Genomic DNA, 26256 nt, shown 5'->3' with positions numbered 1-26256 from the left:
TTTTTGGTACCGGGTTAAGACATTTTTGTTTGACAAGGGATTTTAATTTGTATAATTCCTCGGTCTGTCTTGTGACATTTTTCTGCTGTCTCTTCTTATGGCTGTTCATATTAGTGTTTTTGATGAATTCGGTTTTAAATAATTAATTTAAAATTATTTAAATAAGGTGAGACGGTGCTGTTGACCTCATGCCCTGCTTGTGGGTTCCCAGTCAACAGCTGGTTGGCCACTGTGTGAACAGAATGCTGGACTAGATGGACCCTTGGTCAAGAACATGGCTCTTACATTATTATCTATATTGCTGTACATTGGTCAGGGATCTGATTCGATGAAGGGCCATACAGAAATGTGTTAAATAAATATTTCCTGTCCCCTTGGAAATGGCTGCATGTGTAGAATTGGGATTTGGTACTTAGAATGTAGATGTGTCTAAATGTGCGTACCAAATGTTGGTCGGTGGTGTCACTGTCGAGTGGAGTTATTATGTTACAAGCAAACCTGACAAATGGAAAGCCAAACGGCTGAGATAAACCAAAGGCCTCACTTTGCTTAACCAATAATGAATATAGATTGTCTTCATTAAGTACAAATGGAAGAATTTGCAACAGCACCACACACAACACGTTGCTGTGCGGAGCGCTTGCTTCCAAGGTTCCAGCTAGCCATGCCCAATTTTTTTCTACTTCTGCAATCCTTTGGGAGTCCCACAAGCCTGTTAATCCCTACATTGATTGTGCGGGTGGTTCAGTTCTGGCTACATAAGAATCAGCACTTGGAGAATGGGTTTGCTATTAGTTCATAGGATAATAAACAGAAGTGGTAATTATGTAGTTTTTGTTGTTCTGCTGTTTGCTTTGTTTTGGGGAGATGGCTGCATCTCAGCTTCAATTCCCCATCTGCAAAATAGGGATGGTTCTGTATAATTTAGGCATTTTCCAAGTGGTGATGATGAAAATGTTAGTCCATCAGCTACAGTGGTGGATGTAACTGAGCTTTTGTACTCTTATATACAGTAGCTGTTGTTTTGAGCATCTACCCTTCTACCACAGGGGTGGGCAGCTTGTAGGCCAAAACATGTGGAGGGCCAGAGGTTACTCATCCCTGCTGTACCAGACTTGCAAGATAGAAACATAGGAAGCTACTTTATATTGAGTCAGACCCTTGGTCCATCTAGCCCAGTATTGTCAGCACTGACTGGCAGCAATGGCTCTCCAAGGTTTCAGGCAGGAGTTTTCCCAGCCCTGTCTGGAGATGCTGGGGGCCAAACCTGAGACCTTCTGCATGCAAAGCAGATGCTCTGCCACTGAGCCGCGCTCCTCCCAAGATGCACATATCCAGATGGTATGCTAGTCGACTTCCCCTGTCCCCTCCCCATTCCCTTTATCAAAAAGGCAGGGAGGTAACAGGGCTTTCTTGGTGAGGGTGTCACTCCTTTGAAAACTCCCTTCCAGGGGAGGCTCACCTAATCCCCACTCCATAATAACAACTAGAAAGGTAGTAGATGTAGTTCTTCCTTACGACACCCTGTTTATTCTTCCCAGCTTTTTACAGGAACTACTCAGCTGCTTTGAGTGCCTGTTAGTAGAGAAAGGTGGGGATATAGAGAGAATTAAATAAAATGGCAATAAAATGTCTATAACCAGAAGGAAAATGTTGAAAACTTTTTCCCGTTAAGGAGGTCTATGTAAGCCAAGTAATAGCAGTTCAACTACCTGCCGCATGAATATTTATGATCTTTCACCTTAGTGTGCCTCTCTAGAACAACTCAAGATTTATTTATTTACTCTTATCAAGCTGAGAAACTTTTAAAAGTAAATGAAATTGCAGGTTTGGGTCATTGTCAGAACTCTCACTATCGAGGAACTTCTCAAATTCATTTGAGTGCACTGGAGCATTCTGCCAGGAAATGTGAGATCAATTAGTTTCTCTAATTATAAAAATGTTAACTTTGTAGAAGGATATTTCTGGGGCATCCCCACCATGTTAAAGGAGCTTCTAACAAGCCTGCAGGCTTCTAAAAGCAAGTACGTATAATCCTGCATGTTACCGCAGGAAGTATTCTTGCCTTAGGTGGCACGCTTTCATTCCTTCTGCATTTGCCAACCAGCTCCTAGCTAGTATTAATGAGAAAAAACTGTTTCCAGATCAGCTTTGACTTACTGATGACTTGGCCATAGCACTTTTACCTTGTACGTAGGGGCTCGTGCCATCTTTATTCTGTTTGCCCAGAGATCGGTGCTTATGATGGTAGTATTTTGATAGTACTGTTCCCACTTTGCAGATGGAGAACTGAGGCCTAGAAAGAGTGAAGATGTTGAGGGCTATTCGAAAAGTAGTGTTGGAAAGTGGGATTCCTAACTTTGCAGTGTGTTTTTTGCTGGGACCACACAGGCTCTCACTTCCTGCATAGCATCTGGTGCCACTGAACGGATGGGGAGCGAGAGCATAACACCATTTTTACAGAGGCTTGTGGTGAAGGCGTCCAGTGGCTGAGGAGTTTATAGCACCAGACAGAGGAAGGGGATTGCCAGGGAGACCTGAATGTAATGGATCTGGGGCTGTTCTCTGGCCCGCTCCCTTTGGTGACCTTGAGCAACTCATTTAACCCTTGCTTCCCCTGTAGATTCCCCTGTTACATTACTCTGGCTCATAATAGGGAGATAAATTTGAATTTGAGCCTCTGGCCATGGATGTAATCCCAGATAATGAGGCCTTGCTTTTATTAAGATCTTGCTCAGGTCGATATCAAGCCTTTCTGCATCTACTACACCCTCTTTTCATTTAAAGTACAAAGAATTTTGCCCTGCATGCCTTTGGGGTGAGCTTATTAATGATTTACACAATAATGTAAATCCAGGTCTGTTCAGGTCTGTTGAGCCTGTTCAAGCCAAACAACAAGTGGCAAATGTTTGACTGCAGGGGAATTTGGAAGATAGATCAGTGTTTATGCTTCCAGAGAGGCCTCAGTGGCTGCTTTTGGGGCTAGGACTTTTCCACCTCCTTGCCTTGAGGGGGTTTGTATGATCTCTAATACTTTAATCTTACAGCTGGCTGATGCTTGCTAGTACAGGGATCGCTTTGTGGAGTACTTCCCCATTCCTCTGAACCTCTTGCTAAACTGACATGCATATAGAGCAGGTGGGGTGGTAAAACAGTTTGTGGACTGTGTCACATCAGCCTGCAGGTAGGGACTGAATGGTTGCCTATGCCTTGCACCTAGAAAGCTAGCATATCAGGAAGAAGCCGAGGCTAGGAGTCATCGCCCTGTCACCCCTATTCTGCTTGTTTGTCGGCTGCTGCATCTTTATCTCAAACATCAGCTGTTTCCCACTTGGGCCATCTAGACTCCAGAGGTCTGAAAAAGCCTCAATATCTCCAGGAAGCAGTATTCAGGCAAGAAGTCTGTGGCCAGGAAGAAGCACAGCCTTCCTCCAGCTGCAAGTTATCCAACTTATATTTTAACCAGTTTGATTACTTCTAAACATTAGCCCAGCTGAGGTTTGCTACCTGGTTAGTGAGTCAATGAAATACATAAATGCTTCTAATTCCCTCTTCTTTGCTCACTCAGATAACAGAGAATGAGCTGGTCTCATCTGTTCAGCTCCCCACCCTCCCTTTTTCTGCTTTACCATTTTATGAAGCGTCATCTGCTCTTAAAGCAGACATAGCCTCTTTGCAGGCAAGCCACTCTCTTGATGGCATGGCCTTTCTTTTAGCTTCATACTTGGAGCTCTTCACTGCAGCTGGAGCCCCCCCCCCCCCCCCCGTTGGCAGCCTTGCTCTGTAAAATCAAGTTTGCAAACACACTTGCTTCCATGTTATGTTTTGGAACAAACACTTAGATTCCAGCTGGGGTTTCTCAAGCTGCAGAAAGAGGGTACCAACCCTCTCTTCAGTATGCCTCTGAGTCCCAGTTGCCAGGGAATGTGAGTGCAGTAGCACCTGCCTGCTCCTGTCCTGCTTGTGGGTTTCCCATTGAGGCATCTGGTTGGCCACCGTGGGCCCAGAATACTGGATGAGATAGGCCTTTGCCCTGATCCTGCACAGCTCTTCTTTCATTCTTACCCCTTTATTTATTGCTCTTGAGGGATTGGGTGACGCCTCTACCTACTCCGCTCCTGTTGCTGAGGGATCAAGATACAGAAGTCCCCTCTTGCTCCTGCTAGATGATTCTCTTGCCGTCTCATGATTGCGTCCTGAATCTCCCTGTGTGCCTGTCCTCTCCCCTTGCCATGAGGTCTGCCCATCAGGTTCGCCTTATATACAACTTCCTTGGCTCTCTGCCATGCCAGCGTTAGCCCCAGGGTTTTAGCAGCTGGGCACTTCCTGGGCACCCGTTCCCCTTCCTCTTCTTGCCTCATAGCTGCAGCACTTGGAACGCAGTATGTGCGCATTTCATAGAATCATAGAATAGCAGGGTTGGAAGGGGCCTACAAGACCATCAAGTCCGACCCCCTGCTCAGTGCAGGAGTCCAAGTCAGAGCATCCCCGACAGATGGCTATCCAGCCTCATCTTGAATGCCTCCCGTGTGGGAGAGGGAACCGCCTCCCTAGGGAATGGGTTCCATTGTCGTATTGCTGTAACAGTTAGGAAGTTTCTCCTGATGTTCAGCCGGAATCTGGCTTCCTGTAACTTGAGCCCATAATTCCGTGTCCTGCATTCTGGGATGATTGAGAAGAGATCCTGACCTTCCTCTCTGTGACAACCTTTCAAGTACTTGAAGAGCGCTATCCTATCTCCCCTCAGTCTTCTCTTCTCAAGGCTAAACATGCCCAGTTCTCTCAGTCTGTCTTTACAGGGCTTTGTTTCCAGTCCCCTGATCATCTTTGTTGCCCTCCTCTGAACCCTCTCCAGTTTGTCTGCATCCTTCTTAAAATGTGGTGCCCAGAACCGGCACAGTCCAGGTGAGGCTTAACCAGTGCTGAGTAGAGGGGAACTAGGACTTCCCGGGATTTGGAAGCTATGCTTCTATTAATGCAGCCCAAAAGGGCATTTCCCTTTTTTTGCAGCCACATCGCATTGTTGGCTCATATTCAGCTTGTGATCTACCACAATTCCAAGATCCTTCTCACTTGTAGTGTGGTTGAGCCACGTATCCCCCATCTTGTAACTTTGCATTTGGTTTCTTTTTCCGAGGTGCAGAACTTGGCATTTCTCCCTATTAAATGTCATTATGTTGTTTTCTGCCCAGCACGCCAGTCCATCTATATATTTCTTTCTGTGCAACTCAAATTCAAGTGAGCGTGTGTTTGGCTGCCCCCCTTCCTCTTCCTGCCTCATAGCTGCGGTGCTTGGGACGTAATATGTGTGGCATTTCTATCTGTCCAAGGTAAATTCGAGCGTGCGTGTGTTTGGCTGTCCCTCCTGCTTCCTTTCCTTTACTCCCTTTCGATGCTGAAGTTTGCGGATGGGATTAATTTTAATTTCCCTGTCACATCTGTTATGATTTTACACCTGGGATGCTATTACCCACCCTGAACCTTTGGCACAAGGCAGGGCTGCAAAAACAAATAACCCTTTCCCTCAAAATAACCTGCAGGGTTTAGAAAAAAAACAAGACAATGTTTATAGATTCTGAATGTTCGTGCCTCACAGAGTGGTTGTCCCTCACAGGACGCTGTGGGAGAGAAAAGCATAACCTGGGCCGTTCAGGCAGCCTTCTGGTAGCATAGCAACCCTGGAGCTGTAGTGGCTGGTATTATTAGTAGTGAAAGCATTCAGCTACATGGCACAGGAGTAGGTGGGATGTTCAGTTACGTGTTGAGAAAATGAGCTGTGCTCACAGTTCTTGTGATGTTTAAATATAGTGATAGAGCTTGCTCTCCTTGTGTATGGAATTAAAACATACACAAACCCGTTTGGAGGCACCAGTGTTTTTGCCTGACTGGCTTGAGTGTGTTTCTGAATTTGTGGTTGTCCCGATTTGTCATGCTTCACATCACTTCCACGAGAGAACACACAGGGGTGTTCTTGGTGGCTGCCCCACAAATGTGGAATTCTCTTCCCTCAAGCTGAAGGCCTGGTCACTTCAGAAGCAGATGAGGGAGGTAAAACAGTGTCCCTGTATTGTACCATTGCAGACAGCAGGTGATAGGGGAAAGGGCTGCATATTTGAACATCTCCCACAAAAAAACTTGACACACACAAAAAACTAGTACCGTAAGGAGATGTGTCTCGTGACTAGGGCCATGCCACAAGTGTTTTTCGCACTTCCATGCTACACATTTAAACTAGATTTTATCCCATTTGACTGTTAGGCTCCCAGCTAAAGAACTCCGGAAGGACTCTCCAACATAAAAATCTAGGCACCTTCTGAAAATGAAAATCCCAGCTTTTCAGGGCTGGGGAGAAAACTCACGACATTGAAACTTGTTTAAGCATGTTGGGATTCCCTGTATAATCTTCCTAGGCCCTGTGATGTTCCCCTTGTAATAATTTCTCTTTGTTCATAAAATCTTCCAAGATTTCAGATAGGAGTGGCGATGAATGGGAATGGTTTGGGTGTGGGGTATCTGACAATGTTTTATATGGAGGATGTTGGGAGTCCACTGTCAGGCAGTGCGTGGCTACAATCAAAAAGATTGTCCCCCAGAGCCTGTGACCCAGGGCACACCTTTTAGATCACACCCCTCTTTGGCACTCCTAAAATATTTGCCACCGCAAGTGACCCACTTGAGTTGTGAGCTAGTACATTTGGGCTGCCCCACCCCAATTCTCCTTCCCTGCACAATGGGTTGGGTTTGGCTACTGCACTAGCTTTCTTTCCACTCTGCTTCTAAAGAGGAGTCAGCATGTACAGGAAAACACTGTGTCTTCATGCTGTGGGCAGCCTTCCAGATAATTTCTGTCACTGGTAAGGTCAGCTGGGATACGATCCTGCCCAGTTCTAGGAAGTGTTTATCTGTTGCTGCAGCAGCAATGTGGTGAAACCAATGTGCCTACAAGGTGTCTACAGCTCAAAACGTCACTGTGTTTTTCAGCATCTCAACTCTTAATGGGGTTTCTTCACCAGTCCTGGAAGAACAGGCCTTGTGTTATGTTCAGTTCCTTATGTGCAAAGATAGCCTGTCCAATAGTGAGTATTCAGAAATAGTTATGTGAAATTGCATGTGAGGCCTAATATCCCTCGAGTGAAGAATGTGTGGATTTTGTCTTTATGTCATATAATGCCTATCAGTATTTGGCCCGGTTTAGTCAACTTTTCATGGAAGGTGTGTCTGTTTTGTGTTGCGCATTTCCCAGAAAGCTAGCTCAGCAGAGGGGGTGTTGCCTTTTGTCCTCCAGGTGCAGGTCAGGATGAAGAATTTGACTGCTAAAGCAGGCTTACAAGTACATCGCCAGTGGCGATGAAAGATCAACTTGCTGGCTATAGAGAAACGTTTTGCAAAAGTTGATTATTGTTTACTTTGGGATTGTAAGTGGCTCATACCTAAAGCATGGGTGAGCAAAAAGCCTAAGAGAGGTTTAGTTAGGCTGCTGCAACACCATTTGCTGGCTTGTTTAGTTGTGCCGTATCCCAAAGCACACCTTGGAGGCTGCCTCCCTCCTTTTGCCTTAGCTGTTCCCAGGTAAGGTTTGTGTGCCACACTCTGAATGCATCATGTGTATCCTTGTGAGTAGTTGTGTTACAAAGCAGAGCCTTGCCATATGTCTGTAGGTCCTATTGGTCTGCAGATTTTCTGTAAGAAAACACCTTGAGGTATTTATGCTGCTGCTTCTGTATGGTGAGGAAATGACAAGTGAATTCAGGCAAAGGAGACTTCTGTTGTGGGTGGCTTTTGGTATAGCGGTGAGAACTTCTGGCTTAAAGAGCTGCTTGATATTAAATTCTTGCAGATAAAGGCAAGCCGTTTAAGTAGTGCGTCAGTTTTTATGGCTTTTTGTGCCATAGGCCCAACTGTGGGCATGGATACGCGGTGAAAGAGCGTGAGTGTCTTTTATCCCCCTGCCTTTGGCCTGTGGCATTTACATAGGGTGTGATCAATCTCTATAAGGAATTGGTAACCCTTCCTAAAGCTCACTGCAGCCAAATGCCACCCCCTCAAGTGCAAATGGTGAGGTATTTTTATATTGTGCCATTTGGCCGATGAGCACCGGAGGTAGTCAGAGAGGTTTCTCCAGCCCTCTTGCTTTACACAGATGACTCACACCCACTGGGAAGCAGCAACTGCAGCAAGGCCAGTATTTTGTAGAAGTCACACACAACTCAGCCTTATCTCTATGTGCCGCCAAACCGTTAATTGAGGCAGAAACGTTTCCTTCAGAAACTTTCTATCTCAGGTTGGAGTAGGGATGTCAGAGGAAACTGTCCGGGGGGTAAAGCTCATTGAGCTTTCATCGGCTTGGCCCCGTGGGCTTTGGCTCACTTTCTGGCAAGCTGGCTTGACTCAATCTGCATTGAGTCAGGCCAGTTTGCAGATTGGGGGGGCGGGTATTTGCATAAAAAGCCATTTGTGCAGCTTGCTATTTACACAAATTAACCCAGCCCTGAAAAAGTTCGCAGATTTTGGGAAGAAACCCATGGCTCGGCTCCCAAATGCAAGCCAAGTCAGGGGGCGGATATCCCAGGGACAGATATCCGTAGATTGGAGGGTTTCTATATCACATCTTAGTGCCTAAGGTTTAGTTTCCTCGACAGGGTTGTGGGCATGCATTCAAAATTATCCATGCATTCATGATTTCACTTATCTCTTCATATCCTTTAAGTCTTTAAACTCACAATCGAGGTAGTGAAAGTGTGGGTGCATTTCACCCTTTTCGGTGCATGCTTTGGGTTGGGACTTCAATTCCTTTTACTGCTGGTGAGCATGAAACCAATTGGGTAGAACAGTGTTGGACCCAGATCCTGTCAAGGTGGAGGGGTGGGGGAATTGTGGTAGAGATGAAGCAAAGCAGAGGTGAGAGGTGGTCTGTCACAGGAAACATGGGAGTAGAGTCCACTTGTTGCTCTGGTTAGATTGCAAGTCCAACTTGGAAGGAAGCCTTTGTAGGGTCAGAGTACCATATGGCTTGTTCTATCCAACTGCTACTAAGAGGCTAGTCTCCCTGCAGTTCTTTCTTCTGGTGGTGTGGATCCTCACCTGACAACCGGCATGTTTCAAACTCAAGCCCCAACAGGTATTTAATGTGGGGCATAAGGGTGTGTCATCCTCATCATGTGTTGGATGAGATAGGTTGGGCAGAGCAATGGCAACTCACCCCAAACACCCAGTGAGCTGGAGATTCTAAGCTCTTCAAACCTAGAAACGCTATGCATTGCATCACAGTGCCTCCCTTATCTTAGCAGTACAGCCTCTCTGTTGTGCTAGCATATCTGAAACTGTCAGATGTCTTGTGTCACACAGTTCAGAGCAGTGAGCAACCCCACATAGTCTCATTCCTAATTAGAGGGACTTTTAATGAAGGGTCTCTTCTCCCTGATTTCTGCAATCCGGCCACAAAGCTCCTGAATTTTGTCCAGCAGTCATTGCAAATTCAGCCAGCCTGAGACAGACAGGAGGGAATTTCTCTTGCGCAAACCCCACTGACATCAATAGGATCTGTGCAAGAACATAGGAGGAGAACCTCCCAGTGGGTTACATCCCAAGATTCCGGTCTGTTGAAGCTTGTTGTGAATCCAGCTAGGAATATAGTTATGCTTCTGAACAAAATGTGCTTCATTCCTGCCTGATGTCAGGCAAGATGGGTGGCAATGATAGTTCCCGACTTCCTTAGGCGCAGCCTCTTGAACACGCTTCTTGTTTTTTTGTGTTTTGCAGGGTTGCACATGCAGTAAGTGGAAGACCTTTAAAAGCAAATATTTAAAGGCCTTAAAGTAGCCTTGTGCCTTCTGCTGGGAAATAGGTAGTAGGACACATGCCAAAGCTTTGGGCAAATATTCACTTGAAACCTTGAGGACTCCCTTGTTTAAACATGAATGGAAGAATTTGCCCTCAGCATGTCTCAGCAGTAGCTACTTGGTATGCTGTCTTCAAAAGCTAAGTAAATAGCATGGGTTCTGTGTCAGGAGATCCAGGTCTTACGTTGGGAGCTTTGTGGTCTGTGGCTTGCCCTAGTGAACCACTGTGGACTAGGCATGGTCAGGCTGCCGAGTCCTTTTCAGGCACAGAAAGGAAGGAAGGGTGTCTGTATCTGTCTGTCTGTCTGTCTGTCTGTCTGTAACATTGGCCCCTGTAACTGGCAGGACTGACTGAGCTTGATACATTTGTTTATTTAGAAAATGTATATACCACCTCTTTTGTTTTTAATACTTTACAGTGCAGAGTTTAAAACAATCAGTTCAAAAAAGTATGTTAAGACTAAACAGTTTAGAAGGAGACAGGGATCGCAGATAAAAACTTCACAAAAATTCCAGGGAGCAAAAGCATAATCAGCTCAGTGGGTCAAATGCCTGTTGAAGTAAAAAGGTCTTCACAAGGCAGTAAAAAACCGTCAAGAAGGAGGCCTGGCCTCCCCAGGCAGAGAGTTCCACAACCTGGTATGGTTACAGAAAAGGCCCTCTCTTGTGTCTCCGCCATTTGCACCTCTGACGCTGAGGCGTGCAGAAGAGCCGCTGCCTCAGATGGTAACGTGCAGGCTGGTGCATAGGGAGGAGGTGGTCTTTAGGTAGGTTTTGCCCTCTGCCTTTTCCTGGTCAACAGAACATGATTTTCTGCCTGTTGTACTTCCTGGGTTCAGCACCTGACCTCAGAAACCCTGAACAGAATAGCAGCCTTCCATATCTGCCCACCCCAGGGGTCCCATCCTAACTCTGGCAGTGTCTTTCTCTTACCTTCTGTGCCTTCATTTCAGAATCTTCTCCTGATCCACCATGTCTGGTGCGTGTACATGGAACTGCCCTTATGTCTGCCACGTTGGGAAATCCAACGCGCAGCTCCTGTCCCAGGGCCAACTTGAGACTGGAATTTTGCACTCCCCATTATTTTGCCCCCTTCGTGCCACTCTTCTTATTCTGCGTGCTGGCTTTCCCCAAGGATGACGACAGGCTCTGTAAAGTTTGATGTAAAGGCGGTTGCTATGAGCCTCCTTCCCACATCTTTCCATGTTTCTGAAGAGATGTGAGACCCTTTGTTAACTGCATTTCTTCTCCTTCTCCTTGTGAATTCCAGAGCCATCTGTCTTCATAGAGGCTTGGCTCACAAAGTCACAAAACCCGTCCTGTGTGTCCCCAGCTTCTGAAAAGTGGGAGACATGGCACCTTCTCGTGGTGGTCAGTCTGCTTAGTACCAAGGGCCACAGCCACTTTGTGGGGTTTCATTGGCATATAATTCATTTTGCAAACCTGGAAATTGGCCGCCCTACAGTTGGTGCAAACATTATGCTCCCTTGGAAAACTGTCACTGCTATGTGTTGAAATCATGATTTGCCTTTGAAAAATCTTAAGAAAAAGTAGTAGTCAAAATGATGATGAGTGTGGGCTGTTTGTTTCTGATTCTGTAGTAGGTTTCCCCCCGTATTTCATTTTCAAAAGCACGCAAATGCTAGAATCTTTTTTTTTTCTTTTCTACTTCCATTATGAAAGCTGGAATTTTAACGGATGCATGTAGGTCCAGTTTTATCCTGCAGAGGAACGTACTATAAACTAGCAAACCTAACACATGAATCACTATTACCACTTCAGTCCTTTCATTATGAAAATGTGTAAGCATCTGTGAGATGGTTCTCCATTGTCCAGGTATTGTAGACAAATTTAGTGTGGGAAGGGCTATAGATTAGTGCAGGGGTAGGCAACATCTGATGCCCTCCAGATCTTTTGGTCTACAACTCCCATAAGGCCCAGCCTGTATGGCCAAAGGTCATGGACTGGGGGTTGGAGCCCAAAACATCTGGAGGTTGCCAGGCTGCCTACCTTGGCATAGTGGGTAGAGCACATGCTTTGCACTCAAAAGGTGTGTAGTTCAGTCCCTGGTATCTCTAATTGAAAAACAGTTAGATAGCAGGTGATGGGAAAGAACTTTCTCTGACTGAAACCCTGGAGAGCCTCTGCCAGTCACAGTAGCCAATTCTGGGCTAGAGGCATGACTAGTCTGACCTATCATAAGGCAGCTTCCTAATTCCTAAAATGGGGGATCTGTAACTGGAGGCTGATCCTTAAACTCAGATGCCATTTCCAGAGTTCCCACAGTCACAAAGAAGAGGTGTATGGGAGTATCCTTTTTAGTCAGTATGAAGACGCTGAAATGGCTTGAAGACGGTCCTGTATTTACTTACCTTCTGGAGGGATGCGAGTGGCTGTACTGAGAGCAAATCAAATGGCTCTTTGAAGTTTGGAAGGACCTCTGCCCAGAAAATGTTGAGTCCTGGTTTATGAAAAGGGAGTTGTCATGACAGATGAGGGGTGGAAGGGGCTACCATCTTATGGAGGCTGGAGTGGGGTTCCGTAGAACAAAGGGCCTTTCTTCAGTTGACCTAGCTTGAGCCTACCCTTTCGCTTTGCTGCCTCGATTAATTAACATGTACCATATTTTTTCTCAATAGCTGTGCCCATTGGTAGTGACCTAATCGTGGTTCAGTTGCCGAGAGAGAGCGCGTGAAGGCATATGATGGGCATTCTGAAAATTGTTCTGCAGCTTCGTAAACAAAAAGGGGGAGGGGCGAGATGGCAGTTGAACAGGGTAGCCATAATTTGCCAAACAGGAAAATGTCTAAAATGTGTGGAAGGAACATTTTCTTCTGTAGGAACATGAAGAAGACCATTTGGGTGTCCTGTTAATAGAGCTTGAAGAGGTTGTAAATGTACTTGGCACATTCATTGGCTTCTCGGAACAACTTGGTCAAGATGTGTTTACATTCTTCTTTTCTAAGAGGGAAATCTTGCATATTTTGTGAGAGAGCCCTGTAATTTTTCTGCAAATTCTTCAAACTGTGCCCCATGCAGTGAGGGAGCCCCTCAGGAGACAGGTCCACTGAAAACATGGTGCCTATTTAGACTAGCGATTTAAACCCAGCTTCTCATTGCTATGACTTCCCCCCATGGTTCCCATTTATCGAGGAGCCAGGGCTTTTCAGTAAAGACTGTTCATAGTCTTCCTCTCAGAGCTACCCTGCTTGGTTCAAGAGACTCCAGGACAATTAAACAGGTTTCAGCCTCAATGGAAGTTCTGCTTGTAAATGTGTATTTCCCATATTTTCAGGCCTTTGGTGGCTGGGTTCGTTTATAAGAACAAGTGAGTGTGGGATAATGACAGATCTATCAACTTGTGAAGGTGATTCCCTATCAAAGTTGGTCATGCGTTTAATTACCTTTAAAAGGTGGTGATAGGATGCGAGGGGACCACGCTGGACAGTCCCCCCCTCCTGGCTAAGGGCCAGTTGGAGAGGGAGGCTTTTTTCCACCCCAGACTCGCATTCACAAGGTCTGTTGGCTGCCTCTTGGCCTACAAGGGGGTTAATGCAAGCTCTCCCCTCCCTTGTGTGTTACAGGACCAAGTGAAGCAGTGCTTTGGCAGGCCGGCTGCGGAGGCCAAGGACACAGACACGCTTGTGCATGAGGCAGACAGTCAATATGGCACCTGGAGTGACCAGCGGCACAGTGGGGACAGGTGAGCTGCTGGGGATTGTGGTGATACAGAGTGAATGGTCAAGTTCTCCCCCAGTAGTTTTGTGGGGAACTGTGCCTCTTTCCCCATACTCTTACCATATGGGGGCAAAATGCATTGTCACCCCCTCTTGCTCTAAGCCTGGTTAAAATGGATGGGCAATAGCTCTTGCTTATCCCTGCTCCTCAGTGTTCAGCTTGAATCTGAGAAAGCTCAGCCCTTAATCCATCTTTGGTCCTTAGACAGAGGCACTTTCTCTAAGCTTTAGTTCCATGTTTGTAAAATGGGCACAGTGAAGGCTGTGTGTTATTTATTTATTTATTTATTGCATTTATACCCCGCCTTTCTCCCTCTCGCAAGGAACTCAAGGCGGCTTACATTCTCCTCCTCCTCACCGTTGTATCCTCACAACAACAACCCTGTGAGGTAGGTTGGGCTGAGAGTCTGTGACTGGCCCAAAGTCACCCAGTGAGCTTCCATGGCCAAGTGGGGACTAGAACTGTTATAATACTGTTAGGAAACTAGGTGAGCACAAGAGATCCACAGTGTCACAGAACACAAAAGCTTATGAACTCCCTCTCCAGCTGAATAATATCCATGAGAAGAGTATCTCCTATCCCACAGTTAGTTTCTTCCCATTGCAATGTTCATGTCAGCCTGTCATGATCAACCCCAAGCTTCTAGACGTCATTTCTAAAGTGTTCTGCTTCTGTCTTTGGCTCCCTCATCTCCCTTTCCATTCCTTTCTCTTTCTCTGTTTTGCAAAATAAAACTGAATATCTTTGTCAGGATGCCTTTACCTCCTTCTCCCACTCCTGTGTCCCTGCTATTTCCTACAATAGGAGTAGCCTCTTGTTCTCTATTTGTCCAGCACTCGCCAGTTTGGGAAAGGCTGTTGTAAGCCTTTCTGAGCAAGGCCTGAGTCATGTCTGTGTTCTGTAGAGCTCTTGGCACCCTCTTAGCACCAAATAAATATTAAATAGTGTTAGAGGAATGGTTCCAGAGCCTTGCAAAAATTAGAGGTGGGATTTAAGACGTTGCTTAAAAGGCACCGGCGTGTTCCAAAAAGCTGCACTTACCTGCCTGTCCTTCTCTCGGGGATGAAGCCTTGAGGCAGCAAATGGCAGGAGTCCCTTTTGGAGCCTACTAAGAAGGAGGCTGTCTCAACTGACCTGGAGAGTTGCTGAGGAGAGGCAGAAGAGGCCGTCAATGAAGTCTGCTTGGACAGCTGGCATTGCTGCATTGCTTAGCAGAAGAAACTCCCCTGAGAACTTGGCTCTTGAGTGCTTTCTTTTTAAGGCCTGTCAGCCTTTCAATCAATGTTGGCCTGAGAGCTTGAAAAAATCACTGGTTCACTTTTTAAAACAGCAGCTTCTTAAAATAGCGCACCGAAGGAGAATTCTGTTCGCAGGGCTCAATGCGAGGCCCAGTTCAAGCATTCAGCCCTTCACAGGATGGGGTTTGGGCCCCAGGATCATACACCCCTGCTCACCCTGGGAACAATGTCATGCATGAGCCAACTGACGGCCTGAGCAACCAGAGATGCTGGAACTCTGCTACAGAGCCCAAGTCTCCGCTATGTGACAGCCACAAAAAATGGGCTCCAGCCACGTAAGGTAGTTGATCAGTTCCTTATCTGGTGCCCTTAACACTGGTATCTTTGGGAATAGGGGTTTGATTTTACCAGGAGACTTGGCCCTTGGGGCACTGAGGCACCTTACAAGGCAGCTCCTAAACCAGCCCCCCTCAACCCGGTGCCCTCCAGATGTGCTGGACTGCAGCTCCCATCATTCCCAGACATTAGCCATGGTGGCTGGGAATGACGGGAGTTGCAGTCCCACAAATCTGGAGGGCACCGGGTTGAGGGGGGGCTGGTTTAGGAATTTAGAATTCTCGTTCGGTGTGCTATTTTAAAAAGCTGCTGTTTTAAAAAGTGAACTGCCAGGTTTGCGGGGGGCCTGTCCTAACCCATGCAAGGTTTCAAAAACCAGCTTGGGTTTCCTAGGAATCGGCGCAGGCTTCCAAAGCGCAGCCAGTGGCTGCTCTTGACTCCAGGCTGCTGCGCTCCCCTGCTTCTCAGGCAACTGCTGCATGTCACGCCAGTGTCTGCTTGGTTGTGGTGGAGATGCTTCTGTTCCCCCCTTGCATTCCTGCTCTCACCAGAACACGGTAGCACCCAGGAAGGGTCTCTTGCTCCTCCTCAGAACTCCCTTCAGAGGCCTCCCTCTGAGAACTGCCAGTCACGCTGCCCTCTGCTGTTCAACGAGGCTCCCCCCCCCCACTTTTTTTCTGAAATAGTACTTGGGCTGAGAAAAAAGAGATGGATTCGGGAGCAAAGTCTGCTGTGGTCTTAGCCAGTTGAAAAGTCTTGTTCTGTAGGATGGTCTGGAGAAGCTTGCGAGCTTTTGAGGATTATGGGCGGGGGGGCGGCGCTTGGCTGGCCAGTGTGTTGAAGAATCATAGAATCATAGAATAGTAGGGTTGGAAGGGGCCTACAAGGCCATCGAGTCTTGATGCTGGGCTGTTGGACCAGATGGTTCTTCACGTCTGATCAGAAGCAAGGCCGTTCTTGAAATGTCTGCACTTCTCTGCATGGAAGCGGCAGAGCACCACACTTCCACACTTGCAGCGTACACATGCCCCCTTCCAAGAGGGCGCCAGAAGGAGCCGTGCGCACATGCTTGATTCCTTGTGCCGGCTTATTTTCTGTGTGGCCCCTCCCGCCCAGATATTTTCTTTCTCTGTGTGTGGACATGGTGACACCACAAGCAGCTGTGCCACGTGATCTAAAAGATGTGTTGCAAGGGATCCTGGGGCACACGGGCACCCTGAAAGTATCACCACCCATATTGGACAAGAAATCCCAAAGAAGAGAGAGTAAAACAAGGGAGGCTTAAATGGCCTGGTTGCCCCAGTGCAGAGAGAGAGGTGGTCTATGCCCAGGGTTGGGGGATTGTTCATAACACCACAGAGCCCTCTGTAGCACGTTGTCTCCCATGCAACAGTTCCTGCTCACCGCTCTGCCGTGTGCTTACCCATCCCTGGTTGTTATCCTAGCTTTGTGCCGGAGTCTCCTTCCTCAGAAAGCAATGTGGCTCCAGCTCACAGACAGCCCCCCAGCAGCCGGCTGTCATCGTTCTCCTCTCAAACCGACCCCGCCTCTGCGACAGATCAGCAAGACTCCTCAAGGGACCAACGGAGCACCAGTTTCGACCGCTCTAGCACAGATGTGGATTCGGCAGACAGTGTTCCCACTCCAGTAGGGGCCTCCGTGGACTTCTCCTTCCTGGATGTAAGTTACTGTGGCCCCTCTGTGGTCCTTTACAAGCTGTTTTGAAGGTCTATGTGTTGATCATGCGGGTGCTTTTTTTTTTTCTTTCAAAGCAAACCCCTGTCTTGGATTCCAGCGTCCTGAAAACCCGGGTGCAGCTCAGCAAAAGGCGGCGCCAGCACCGAGCCCCTATTTCCCACTCGCTCAGGAGGAGTACTGGCCGAGAAGATGAGCAGCACCTGTCCGTGACAGAAGAGCTGGACAGGGCCTGGATGTTCAACGATTCCACAGGTAGCAGAAGCAGGGCACGCTGTGTGATAGCCCACCCCAAATTCCCTTGGTCTGCTTAGAAACCTTGGCTGAGCGACATGGTTCCACTCTTGGCCAGTAAGGTAGGCTGCAGCATCCCCAGCCAGTCCCTCCCTCAGCATGTGGAAAGACCTGAATAGCAAACCATTCCAAAGGACATGATTTGGGGCACAGCTGTGTGCTATCCAGCACCCTACCTGCATGGATCGGTTCACTGCGAAGTGCGGGCAGGAAGGGGAGAGGCTGGAGACCTTGGCAAAAGCATCAGGCGCAGTCCCCACCCTTGGGCAGCCCTGGTGCCCACTAAATGCCCCATCATGGGAAGATTGTGGAAGAAGTGTCGTGCCTGGCCTAGCCATCACGGGCAAAGGGTATTGGGGGCCATGTGAGAGAACTCTTGGTTTGTACACCCTGACCCCAACTCTTTCCAAGGTAAAGAAGTCCACTGAGGGCTCCCAGAATTCTCAAGCTGGCACTGAGTTGGGAACAGGGTGTGCAAAGACTGTGGAATAGGTGCTGTGCCTGGTGTAGCCATCATGGGCAAAGGGTACAAGAAGGCTTGGTCAGCAAGGTCACTGAGGGCTGGGGAGAAGGAGCGATGTATGGAGCGCGGAGTAAAGCCCTCCAGCTGACTGAGTCACCCTAGTATTTGAGGGCTGAGGCCACTGTTTTCATGAGGAAAGGGATGTGAGGGACTGATGTTTCCTGAAGTCATTGTTAGGATTGTTTTGAAAGGAGGGAGAGGTTGCTGGTCTGAGGGTGCCAAGCCATGTTTTTTGGTTTTGAAGTGTGTGTGTGTGTGTGTGTGTGTGTGTGTGTGAGAGAGAGAGAGAGAGAGAGAGAGAGAATTGGTGTAAAACTTAATTTTTGTATGTATTATAAGGAGAAAAGTCTGCAAAGAGAGAAGATTCCGAGGAGGAGGAAAAACCACAGCCCACAGAGCGGTCGCCTGCCCCCCAGCCGCAGAGGCGCCCGGTGTTTCCAGGGATGGACCACTCGGCCCTCAAGGTAGACATTGGTGTCACCGCCTGCTTGTCATTAAGGGCTGATTCTGCCCCAAGAAAACCCTCCAGCTGTGCTTTAAATGGGGTTCCACAAATTTAATGTCATTTGCACCTTGGTTTTACTCTGGAAAACCTGGCAGCAAAGGAATAAATGGGTGGATGTTTTTAAAAGGTGCACTTCCTTTCTGGATGCTGATGTCCTGGGGCTCAGGCCTGCCTGGAACGGCTTCACAACCTCCAAGAGGCATGAGGGTGAGCTGCTGTTAGTGGCGTGGGAAATGTCCTGCCTTCATATGCTGCAGAGTTGAGGCCAGTCCCTTTCTCCAGGCTTGGAGGCTGGGAACAGATAACATAGTAACCATGAGGGACAAATGTTAAGACGGCTAGGAAGCCCTGTTTCTTATGCTCCAAGCCTTCAGGCTCAGAATTGGGAATAGGAAACATGGATTTAGTTTTTTAAAAAGAGATTACATCTCCTTCAGGACATGGGAACTTATGCCAGGTCAAACTCGTTGTCCATCCAGCCCTGCGTGGTTTACTCTGATGGGCAGCAGCTCTTGCAGGCAGTGTGACTGTCCCCCTCCCCTGCTACTTGACCCCTTTTCAACTGCTGTCGAACTGCTGGCCCTCCCCATTATGTCTGCTTCTATGCCAGGCACCATGTTTGCACTGCACGTCGGCTGCCTGGAACAGTCCAGGCCCTCAGCTGTGCAGTCCTTCCTAGGAGTCAGTTTGTTGGTGATAGGTTTCCTTTTGTGCTCTGTTTCCATGAAGCCCCTGCTCTAACCGTGAGACTTACAAGAGACTTTCCCCCCTTCCAGGCTCAACTCAGGAAAAGACATGAACCAGAGGGAACAGGACAAGGCTGTCCTGTGCAGCTGCCCAAGTCACCAAAATCCCCGTTTCAGGCTGGAGACGTCTCCGGAGGCCAAGTACTGCCTGCTGGCACAGAGAAAGAAGAGAGGTGAGCGCCAGGGCTGCATTCTGTGAACGATACACTTTTTTGCAGGTTGAGCAAAGGCACACCCTCTCTTTTATTCTGTGCATCATTTATTCTGTGGATTTTACTGTTTGGATAATTCTGGTTTTGCTGGTCACGAAAGCTCCTCTCCTGCACCTCCACCACCAGCTTCCCAGAAATCTATTTCAGACCTTCCCCTTTAGCTTCTGGGAGTCCAGCAGGCATTGTCTGTACACTTTAACTCCTACCTTTACAGTCATAAGGGCTGTAACTTGGTATTTTTTAATTCTTAGGAAGCTGAATTCTGCCGCTAATTAATACCTCATAATGGGGCTGTTGCAGAATCACAGCATATACACAAACCTGATTACTGTTCTAGGCTGTGTGTGTGTGCGTGCGTTAGTGCTGTGCCAAATTCTCACACTGCGCACATTCTTGAGGTGAGAGATGTGCTTGGGGGAGGGAAAAAAAGCCCTATCTTAGTTGTCTTTTGCAGGGCTTTGCCCCTGTTTGCAACCACACTATGCTGCTATTTCCAGTGCCAGTGTCCTGGCTTGTTCTCATGATGTGATCCCAGCCAATTAAGGATCGCCCAGTGAACGTGACGACATCATGCTGCACGGCCTATCAGATTTCTCTAGATGATAATATCCCAGAAGACGATCTCAGCCTTCATATGGGGATGGGGTGTATCTCGAGTGAGTGGGGCAGTCCCTTCTGTCTTGCTGTACTAGGCTGCCAGTGCCACATGGCAAAACTTCGGAACTTTTGCACCTTAACCCAGGCTCAGCATCTTTAGCTGTAGCAGAATGGGGATGGGTGTGGGTGTCCCACTAAAAGAACTGCAGTGCAAATGGAGAAGATCCACATTTAGATGTGCATCTGAATGAGGATGTCCATTCATACCAGATTATGTGTGTGGGGGGGTGCAGATCAAGATTCAAATGTGGCATCCCAACCTATCTTCTGCTGTAACGGACGGGATTGAGGCTAGGGAGTGGAAGCCAGCTCCAGGGAACTTGAATGTGTTCCTTCTCCTCCTGCCCTCATCCCTGCCCAGTTACCTCCACACTTGCAAAAGCTTTCATGCCTATGGCTGAACAGGAGGGGATCTTTTCACAGCAACGGGAAAGGGTTACATAAAGCACCCTCCCTCCCCATTTCAGCTCCCTACTGATACATTTCTTGGGGGAGGACTTGGATGGAATGTGCCTTTGCTTGAAGCAAAGGGCTTGTTGAGCTGGTTTACTTCGTTCCAGGTCAGAGGAGCCGTCTCCACCGTGGCTGAAGGAACTGAAGTCCAAGAAGAGGCAGAGCCAGTACGAGAATCAAGTGTGATGTCCCAAGGTATGAAAGGGGTTTGTGGGGAGGGACTGCCTGCAGGCAGCATGTAAACTGGAAGGAGTTCTGAAGGGCAGATAAGTCCGGACACGTGCACAAAGGGGCTTGGAACAGCCTGTGGCCTTTACCCATGATAGCTGGGTGGGAGGCTGTGTGTTCAGTGGCAGCATCTGTGCCGCTAGTTACCAGGGTCTGGGGCAGCGATGTGGGGTTTCCAGAACATTTTGAATCAGTAACTTTTCTGCTGTCCTAAATTGGTGCAAAATCTGCCTGAGCACATCTGGTGGATCTGCATTTACTTGTTTTAAAATGTCATGTTAATTTTACATGCTATTTAAATATCTGAAAAGTAGTTGAATTGAAATACTTGATTAGGAAAGTAAATAAATAAAGTGCTCTTAGCGTGGGTTAAATGTTATGGTCAAACAAATTCAGAGCTTTGCGTGGGAAATCATTTTTATTGGAATACTAGTCATGTCTTAAAATATTTACACCTCGCTAGCACATACTTCTCTTGCCATGGATTTTTAGGGGAAACCACTGAAGGCACTGAAAACACTCCGCATACTAATTTCAGCATGCCTGAAGAGCTATGCCCCATAAAAACCTGTGCTTCCTAGGGGCAGTCACTTCAAAAAAAAGTTAATTACTCCTTCCCAGAAGCCCAGTTTGTCTTAGATTGTGTTCATTCATTGTGGTAGTAATTAATTTTACAAGTCAATGCATTTCTCAAAGTGGAAAATTTTCTATGGGGAACATACAGTAGTAGAAAATTTTTTCTCAAGAACTTTCCACCCCACATTGCTGTGCTAGTCAAAGACATGGCGGGGGGGGGGGGCTGCTTTTTTGCCCCCCTGGTGGGCTTCCTGAAAACATTTGGCTGGCTCACATGGGAAGGAAGCGGGAGGGTCAGATCCCATAATGCATTGCCTGTGCCAGCCTTCCATAGCCCAGTGCCCACCTGATGTGTTAAACTGCAACTCCCAGAATTCCCCAGCCAACTAGGGATTCTGGGAGTTACAGTACACCTTATCTGGAGGGCACCAAGTCAGGGAAGGCTGACCTGTGCTCGTGACTCAAGTCTGGAAACCAAATGACAGGGGAAGGCAAAGCCCTTGGGGGAAATTCCAGATGAGATTTGGGCATAGCGGATCCCACCCTCCAATGAAGACAAATCACCTTGAGAGTGTGGGGTGTGGATTTTTAATCTTGCCCTTTCCCAGTACTGAACGGGGCCCATCTCAGCCCATTAGTGTTGACGAGTCTCAAATGTGGCTCTCCGCATGAGGAACCCAGGAAGCTGCCTCATGCCAGGTCCGGCTGTTTGTCTGTTTAGCTCAGCATGCCTGCTCTGACGCACCAGCAGAGAAGGGTCTCCCTTCCCCTGGTCCCTGCTTCTTTTTTGCGATGCCCAAGATTGAACCCGGGCCCTTTTGCCTGCAAAGCAGGGGCCCGCCCACTGACCTCTGGTGTGTCCCCCCGCCATAGGTTAGGCTGCTCTGATGTGGGAGGGGGAGCCCAGCGGTGTAAGGTGCACATGCCATTATTAGAAGAGCAGGTAGCATCCTAAAGGCATCTCCCCTCCCCGCAATTTTCCAGACGGAAGCCACACTGACTTGGAAGACCACGTTGGACCTTGTAACGGAAGAAGCCTTACCTCGCCCACAACCCCGGACCCCGTTGCTGTTGCTTCCTGCCTCGCCTGCTCTGAGCACGGTGCCTTCCCGGCCGTAGTCCTAGCCAGACCCAACGCTGGAGGAGGAGAGGGCTGTTCCCAAGCTTCCCAGGAGTGGCACCTGTTGTCAGGCCGAGCCCCCGCAGGTGCCGCCGCATGCTTGGAGGGGCCTTCTTGTTTTGCAGAGTTGCCCCGCTCAGAGCATGGCGGGCACACCTGAAAATGTTGCCTTCTGGCTGCGGAGTTGGGCAGAAAGACCCTGCTCTGTGTTAGGTTATGAACAAAGAGAGAACTTCTGAATGAATGACTAGATTTGTGTGAATGAATTGTTACTGACTGAGGAAGGGATGGGAGAAAGGGCGGGGTCGGGGGACAGATTACGTTTACTGCCATATTGAAAAGGAAAATTGACTGATTATTTTTAAGTATATTTTTGATCAGCTGATATTTACTTTGTGGGTCTACTACTTGGCCAGAACAATGTGATTTGTTTTGTTTTGTTTATGCGTTTCTTTTTTTAGGATCAAAGGAGATTTTATTGTTAATGGAGATTGTGTATGTGTTTTGTCAGCCCATGGAGTAATTGCTTTATGATGAGTATCCCATTCCTAGGAGGGATCAAGCAATAAAGTCAGACAGTCCTCATTAAAATAGCTGTAAATAATCTGAGGGTTTGTTTTTTATTTCTGAAAAAAAGAAGGGAAGGAAAAGGAAGTCTTATCTTGTCAGTATCAGGGGCTGCATAGGAACCCTTCTGGGTTGTCTTGCTGGGTATTTTAATCCCCCCCCCCCGTAAATACAGTGGGGGGGCAGTGCTTGGTTCAGTTCATATTTCTCTGAGTGTTTAAAAACTTCAACAATGGAACTGTGTATTTTTCCACAAATGCTAAACTGGGCGATATCAGTAAGCATGTTCAGATTCCTCTCTGTGGTCTCTTGAGTATCACTGGAGACAGATTCTCCCATTGTACAAGAAGCTTTTCACCCTCTCATGATCTGTCAGAAAAATCCAGGGCTACTCATTCTTACGAATGTGCCCACAGGTGGTGAAAGTGAGTTATATCTTCATGAAGATCTTTCCTTCCTTTGTTCCTTTGGAAATGGTTTTTTCATTTGTTGAAAATCTCTGCTTTTTGCCACCATAGAAGCACCTTTATCAGAACAATTAACTGTAAGGGCTGTGTGGATTTCTTACCTTTATATTATACTATATAGAGTCTATAGTGAGGTTTCCTTCTCCCTTTCTTTTTTAGTGTTTCCTAACCCCATGTCTCCATGTCAGGATACCTTTTTGAATGGAGGCTGTATTCAGAATATTATTTTATTTGCCCTTTCTCATAAGTGCTCTTTTCAGATATGGTCTATTTTCAGACATTTGAAGCTTATGTGTTAATAAAACCAGACCTATTCCTGTTGCACAGGTGCCCTCAACCACCCTAGGGTGGTGCAGGGCAGAATAGGGAGGACTTACTCTATTGTTGAGCTCAGCCCACTTTGCGGTCCAGGCAGTGCACCACAGCAGGCTGTGTGCATCTCTTGTGCAGCGTCTGTGCAGAGGCAGGTTCACGGTGCTGTTGGACATGCAAAAATGTGTCCACACCAGCCCGTAAGGACAGCCCTATCACCCCTGTTCCAGGCAGGTGGGGGGTCTGCCCCGTAGGTATTTAGCTGCCGTTAACGTCCGTGCCAATTGTTCTTGAGGAAGGAGTCCCTTCCCCACTCCGTTAGTCCCCCTGGCTTCCCACCACCACCAAATTTGGAGGCTCTGGTGCTCATGCCAAGCGCTGTAGAGCAGGACGTTCCTCACCCATCCCAGGATAGCGTGAACAAGGAAGCCACTCCTTGCCCAAGACCTTGATGCACACACCGGAGCCCAGTGGATGCTGAGATGAGGCAGAGCAGCCTCAGTAGGTCTCCTGTAGAGATGCTGTAGAGCCAGAAATCTCCCTGTGATACCTGTGTTTATTATTGTTCTCCCCCAGCAAAACATACTTTGCACTTAGAACAACCGGGAATGTACCCTGGAGCTTAGTGCTTTGGCCCAGTCATGACGGTTGCACGCGTGGCCCTGGGGCAGCACCAGGTCCTCTGTGCCCCCAAGCTGTATTCCCTGCCCCGCTCACACACCTCTCTCAGGCCACAGGGAGCACAACGTGCTCTGGTGTGGGAGGGAGCAAGCTGGTTGTGTGCCAGCGCCCAAGTTCTTGAAGAGGTGCTGTCAACCCCCTTACTTTCAAGTAGGGTGTGTGTGTGTGTGTGTGTGTGTGTGTGTGTGTGTGAAAGAGAGTTCCTATTTGTTACTTTCTTGGGTTCAGGATATGTTTGGTTTGGGGCCTGCTTGTTCGTTCTTTTCTGGCTGGGTGGGCTGTACTGAGGCCAGTGTAATTTGTCATCCCGTGTGTACCCCAAAGGTTGCAGTCTTGCATTTCATTCACTGTGGGATTTGTTTTTAATGTATTCATAGTTTTTGTTCTGGTATTCCCATGTCATTTTACTTCAGCCTATGAGTGAGTGTTAGCAGTTTTTTCTCAAATTATCTGAGCATGCGTGTATCTATGTTTGTACACACACACACACAGCCTAGAAACCTTTGCTGGGGTGTGAGAGGGACAGCAGTGAAGTTTGGGCAGCAGCAGGCTGACAGCACCTCTTCAGTGTCAGGCAGGTGGGCGTTTGGTGGAGTGTTTGCAATGCAGGGGCAGCTGAGCCATGGATTCCCTGGAGAGCGCGCCCCGCCTGCGTCAGTGGGTGGGGTTAGGGTGGGATACTGGCAAATCCCTCTGAATCTGTACACACAGGTCCCTTTTTGTGCTCTGGCAAGACACTGAAATTCTGTATTTTGGTAGTGTTTACTACTAAGAAATGTTTTAACCTATGTCTGATTAAAAATGAATCATTCAGAATGACATTGCGTGGGAGTCCATCTTCCTTTTCTTTTAAGTAATTTGCATATTGGACAGGAGACTTTCATCCCTTTGCACCCTATGGTCTTTCCTCTGTTTAAAAGCTGTTCCCCTGCTCTGGAAGGGGGGCCCACTGTTGACACACATGGTAGTTGTCTAGCAAGAGCCTTGCATGGTCTCTGTGGGATTGCCAGGAAGCAGTAACACCTTAAGAAGGGCAGGTGTATCAAGATTACTCTCCTCTTCTCCCCCCCCCCCCAACCATAGTTTGGGGAAGTGGAGAAGAAGAAAGAAAGATGTGGGAGGGACCTTTTTTGCTTCTCAGGCAGCACTTCTGGCATTTTAGCCCAGGCTGCCAGTTCCTGACTCATATATACTAATACAGAGGTTGCCACTGTACATTGAGTGCAGCCCCTGAAGCAGCATTGCAAATTAATTCTGCAGACATTTGTAAAACCTTAAGGTGGGAGTCCCAAGGAGTGGTCTGAAAGTGTGTGATACAACCAGCTTCCTGAAGCTAAGCAGGTCTGGATCTGGTCAATGCCTGATGGGAGACCACCACCACCCCGCCAAAGAATCCCATGCATGCCCCCTGGAGCTCTGTTGGGATGCAACTTTAATTTTAAAAAACCCTGTTTCCTAGCCTGCTCGCCTAGACCAACAGTCATTTGTGGCATATCAGTGGCCTGAAATCCCCAGCTCCGCAGCAGTTTAAATAAACACATCCCTGTCTGCTAATCTTTGCTCCCCAGAGGTGACAAGAGCCACTGGTTATTTGCAGCCTTTAGCACCCTACAGCTGTTTCAGAAGGCCTTGCTGGCTCAACTCGGTTCCACTCATCAAAAGCATAAGTGTATTTTAAGAATCGGAATGGTGATTCAAGCGAGTTTGCCTTTAAAAACAACAACCATAACAACTACATTTGACTGCAGGCCCAGAAGACTTGGCACTTTCCAGTGGAACAGCCCCAAACAGCAGACCCCGGCAATCTCGCTTGGAACGTGCTGTTGTGGAGGCTTTGGTTTTAGGTCAAGCACTTGGAAAAGCTGCTGACCCAGAATTTCTGTGAGGTTCTGGCAAGAGGCAGAGCCAACATGCTGATGGGCCCGGCTTGTTGGCTGTTAATCTTCTCTAAACTGGCGGCCGAGAGAACTCGGCATAATGGTTCCGTATTGTGGCGTCCAGCCCTCGCTATTGAAGTGAAATGCGGTGGGTGGGCTCTGGTGCCTGCATCTGTTGCTGCCTCAGCGCCC

General features: G+C 47.8%; 1 protein-coding gene across 4 annotated transcripts in view; it reads left to right on the top strand.

Moving 5' to 3' along the window:
• The window catches only part of KIAA1671 (KIAA1671 ortholog), a 31350-nt gene extending 6342 nt beyond the window's left edge, over window positions 1-25008 (top strand). Inside the window, exons 1-9 of one of the 4 annotated variants that reach the window (XM_084819686.1) lie at window positions 6886-7076; window positions 13424-13542; window positions 13900-13965; window positions 16597-16831; window positions 16924-17101; window positions 18003-18127; window positions 18945-19087; window positions 20344-20431; window positions 22025-25008. In XM_084819686.1, coding sequence (XP_084675812.1) covers window positions 6996-7076; window positions 13424-13542; window positions 13900-13965; window positions 16597-16831; window positions 16924-17101; window positions 18003-18127; window positions 18945-19087; window positions 20344-20422 — 1026 coding nt within the window. In that variant the 5' untranslated portion in view covers window positions 6886-6995 and the 3' untranslated portion in view covers window positions 20423-20431; window positions 22025-25008. Of the gene's footprint in view, window positions 1-6885; window positions 7077-13423; window positions 13543-13899; window positions 13966-16596; window positions 16832-16923; window positions 17102-18002; window positions 18128-18944; window positions 19088-20343; window positions 20432-22024 lie in introns of those variants that run through there. The other 3 variants (XM_084819682.1, XM_084819685.1, XM_084819683.1) reach the window with 3 other exon arrangements.
• The last annotated feature ends 1248 nt before the right edge of the window (window positions 25009-26256 follow it).

Source organism: Heloderma suspectum, chromosome 13 (assembly GCF_057233095.1).
Source record: "Heloderma suspectum isolate Gila_16-S chromosome 13, 16-S_ref, whole genome shotgun sequence".
Lineage (NCBI taxonomy): Eukaryota > Metazoa > Chordata > Lepidosauria > Squamata > Helodermatidae > Heloderma > Heloderma suspectum.
The sequence above is the reverse complement of the archived record's forward strand: the minus strand, read 5'-3'. Positions and strand labels throughout refer to the sequence as shown.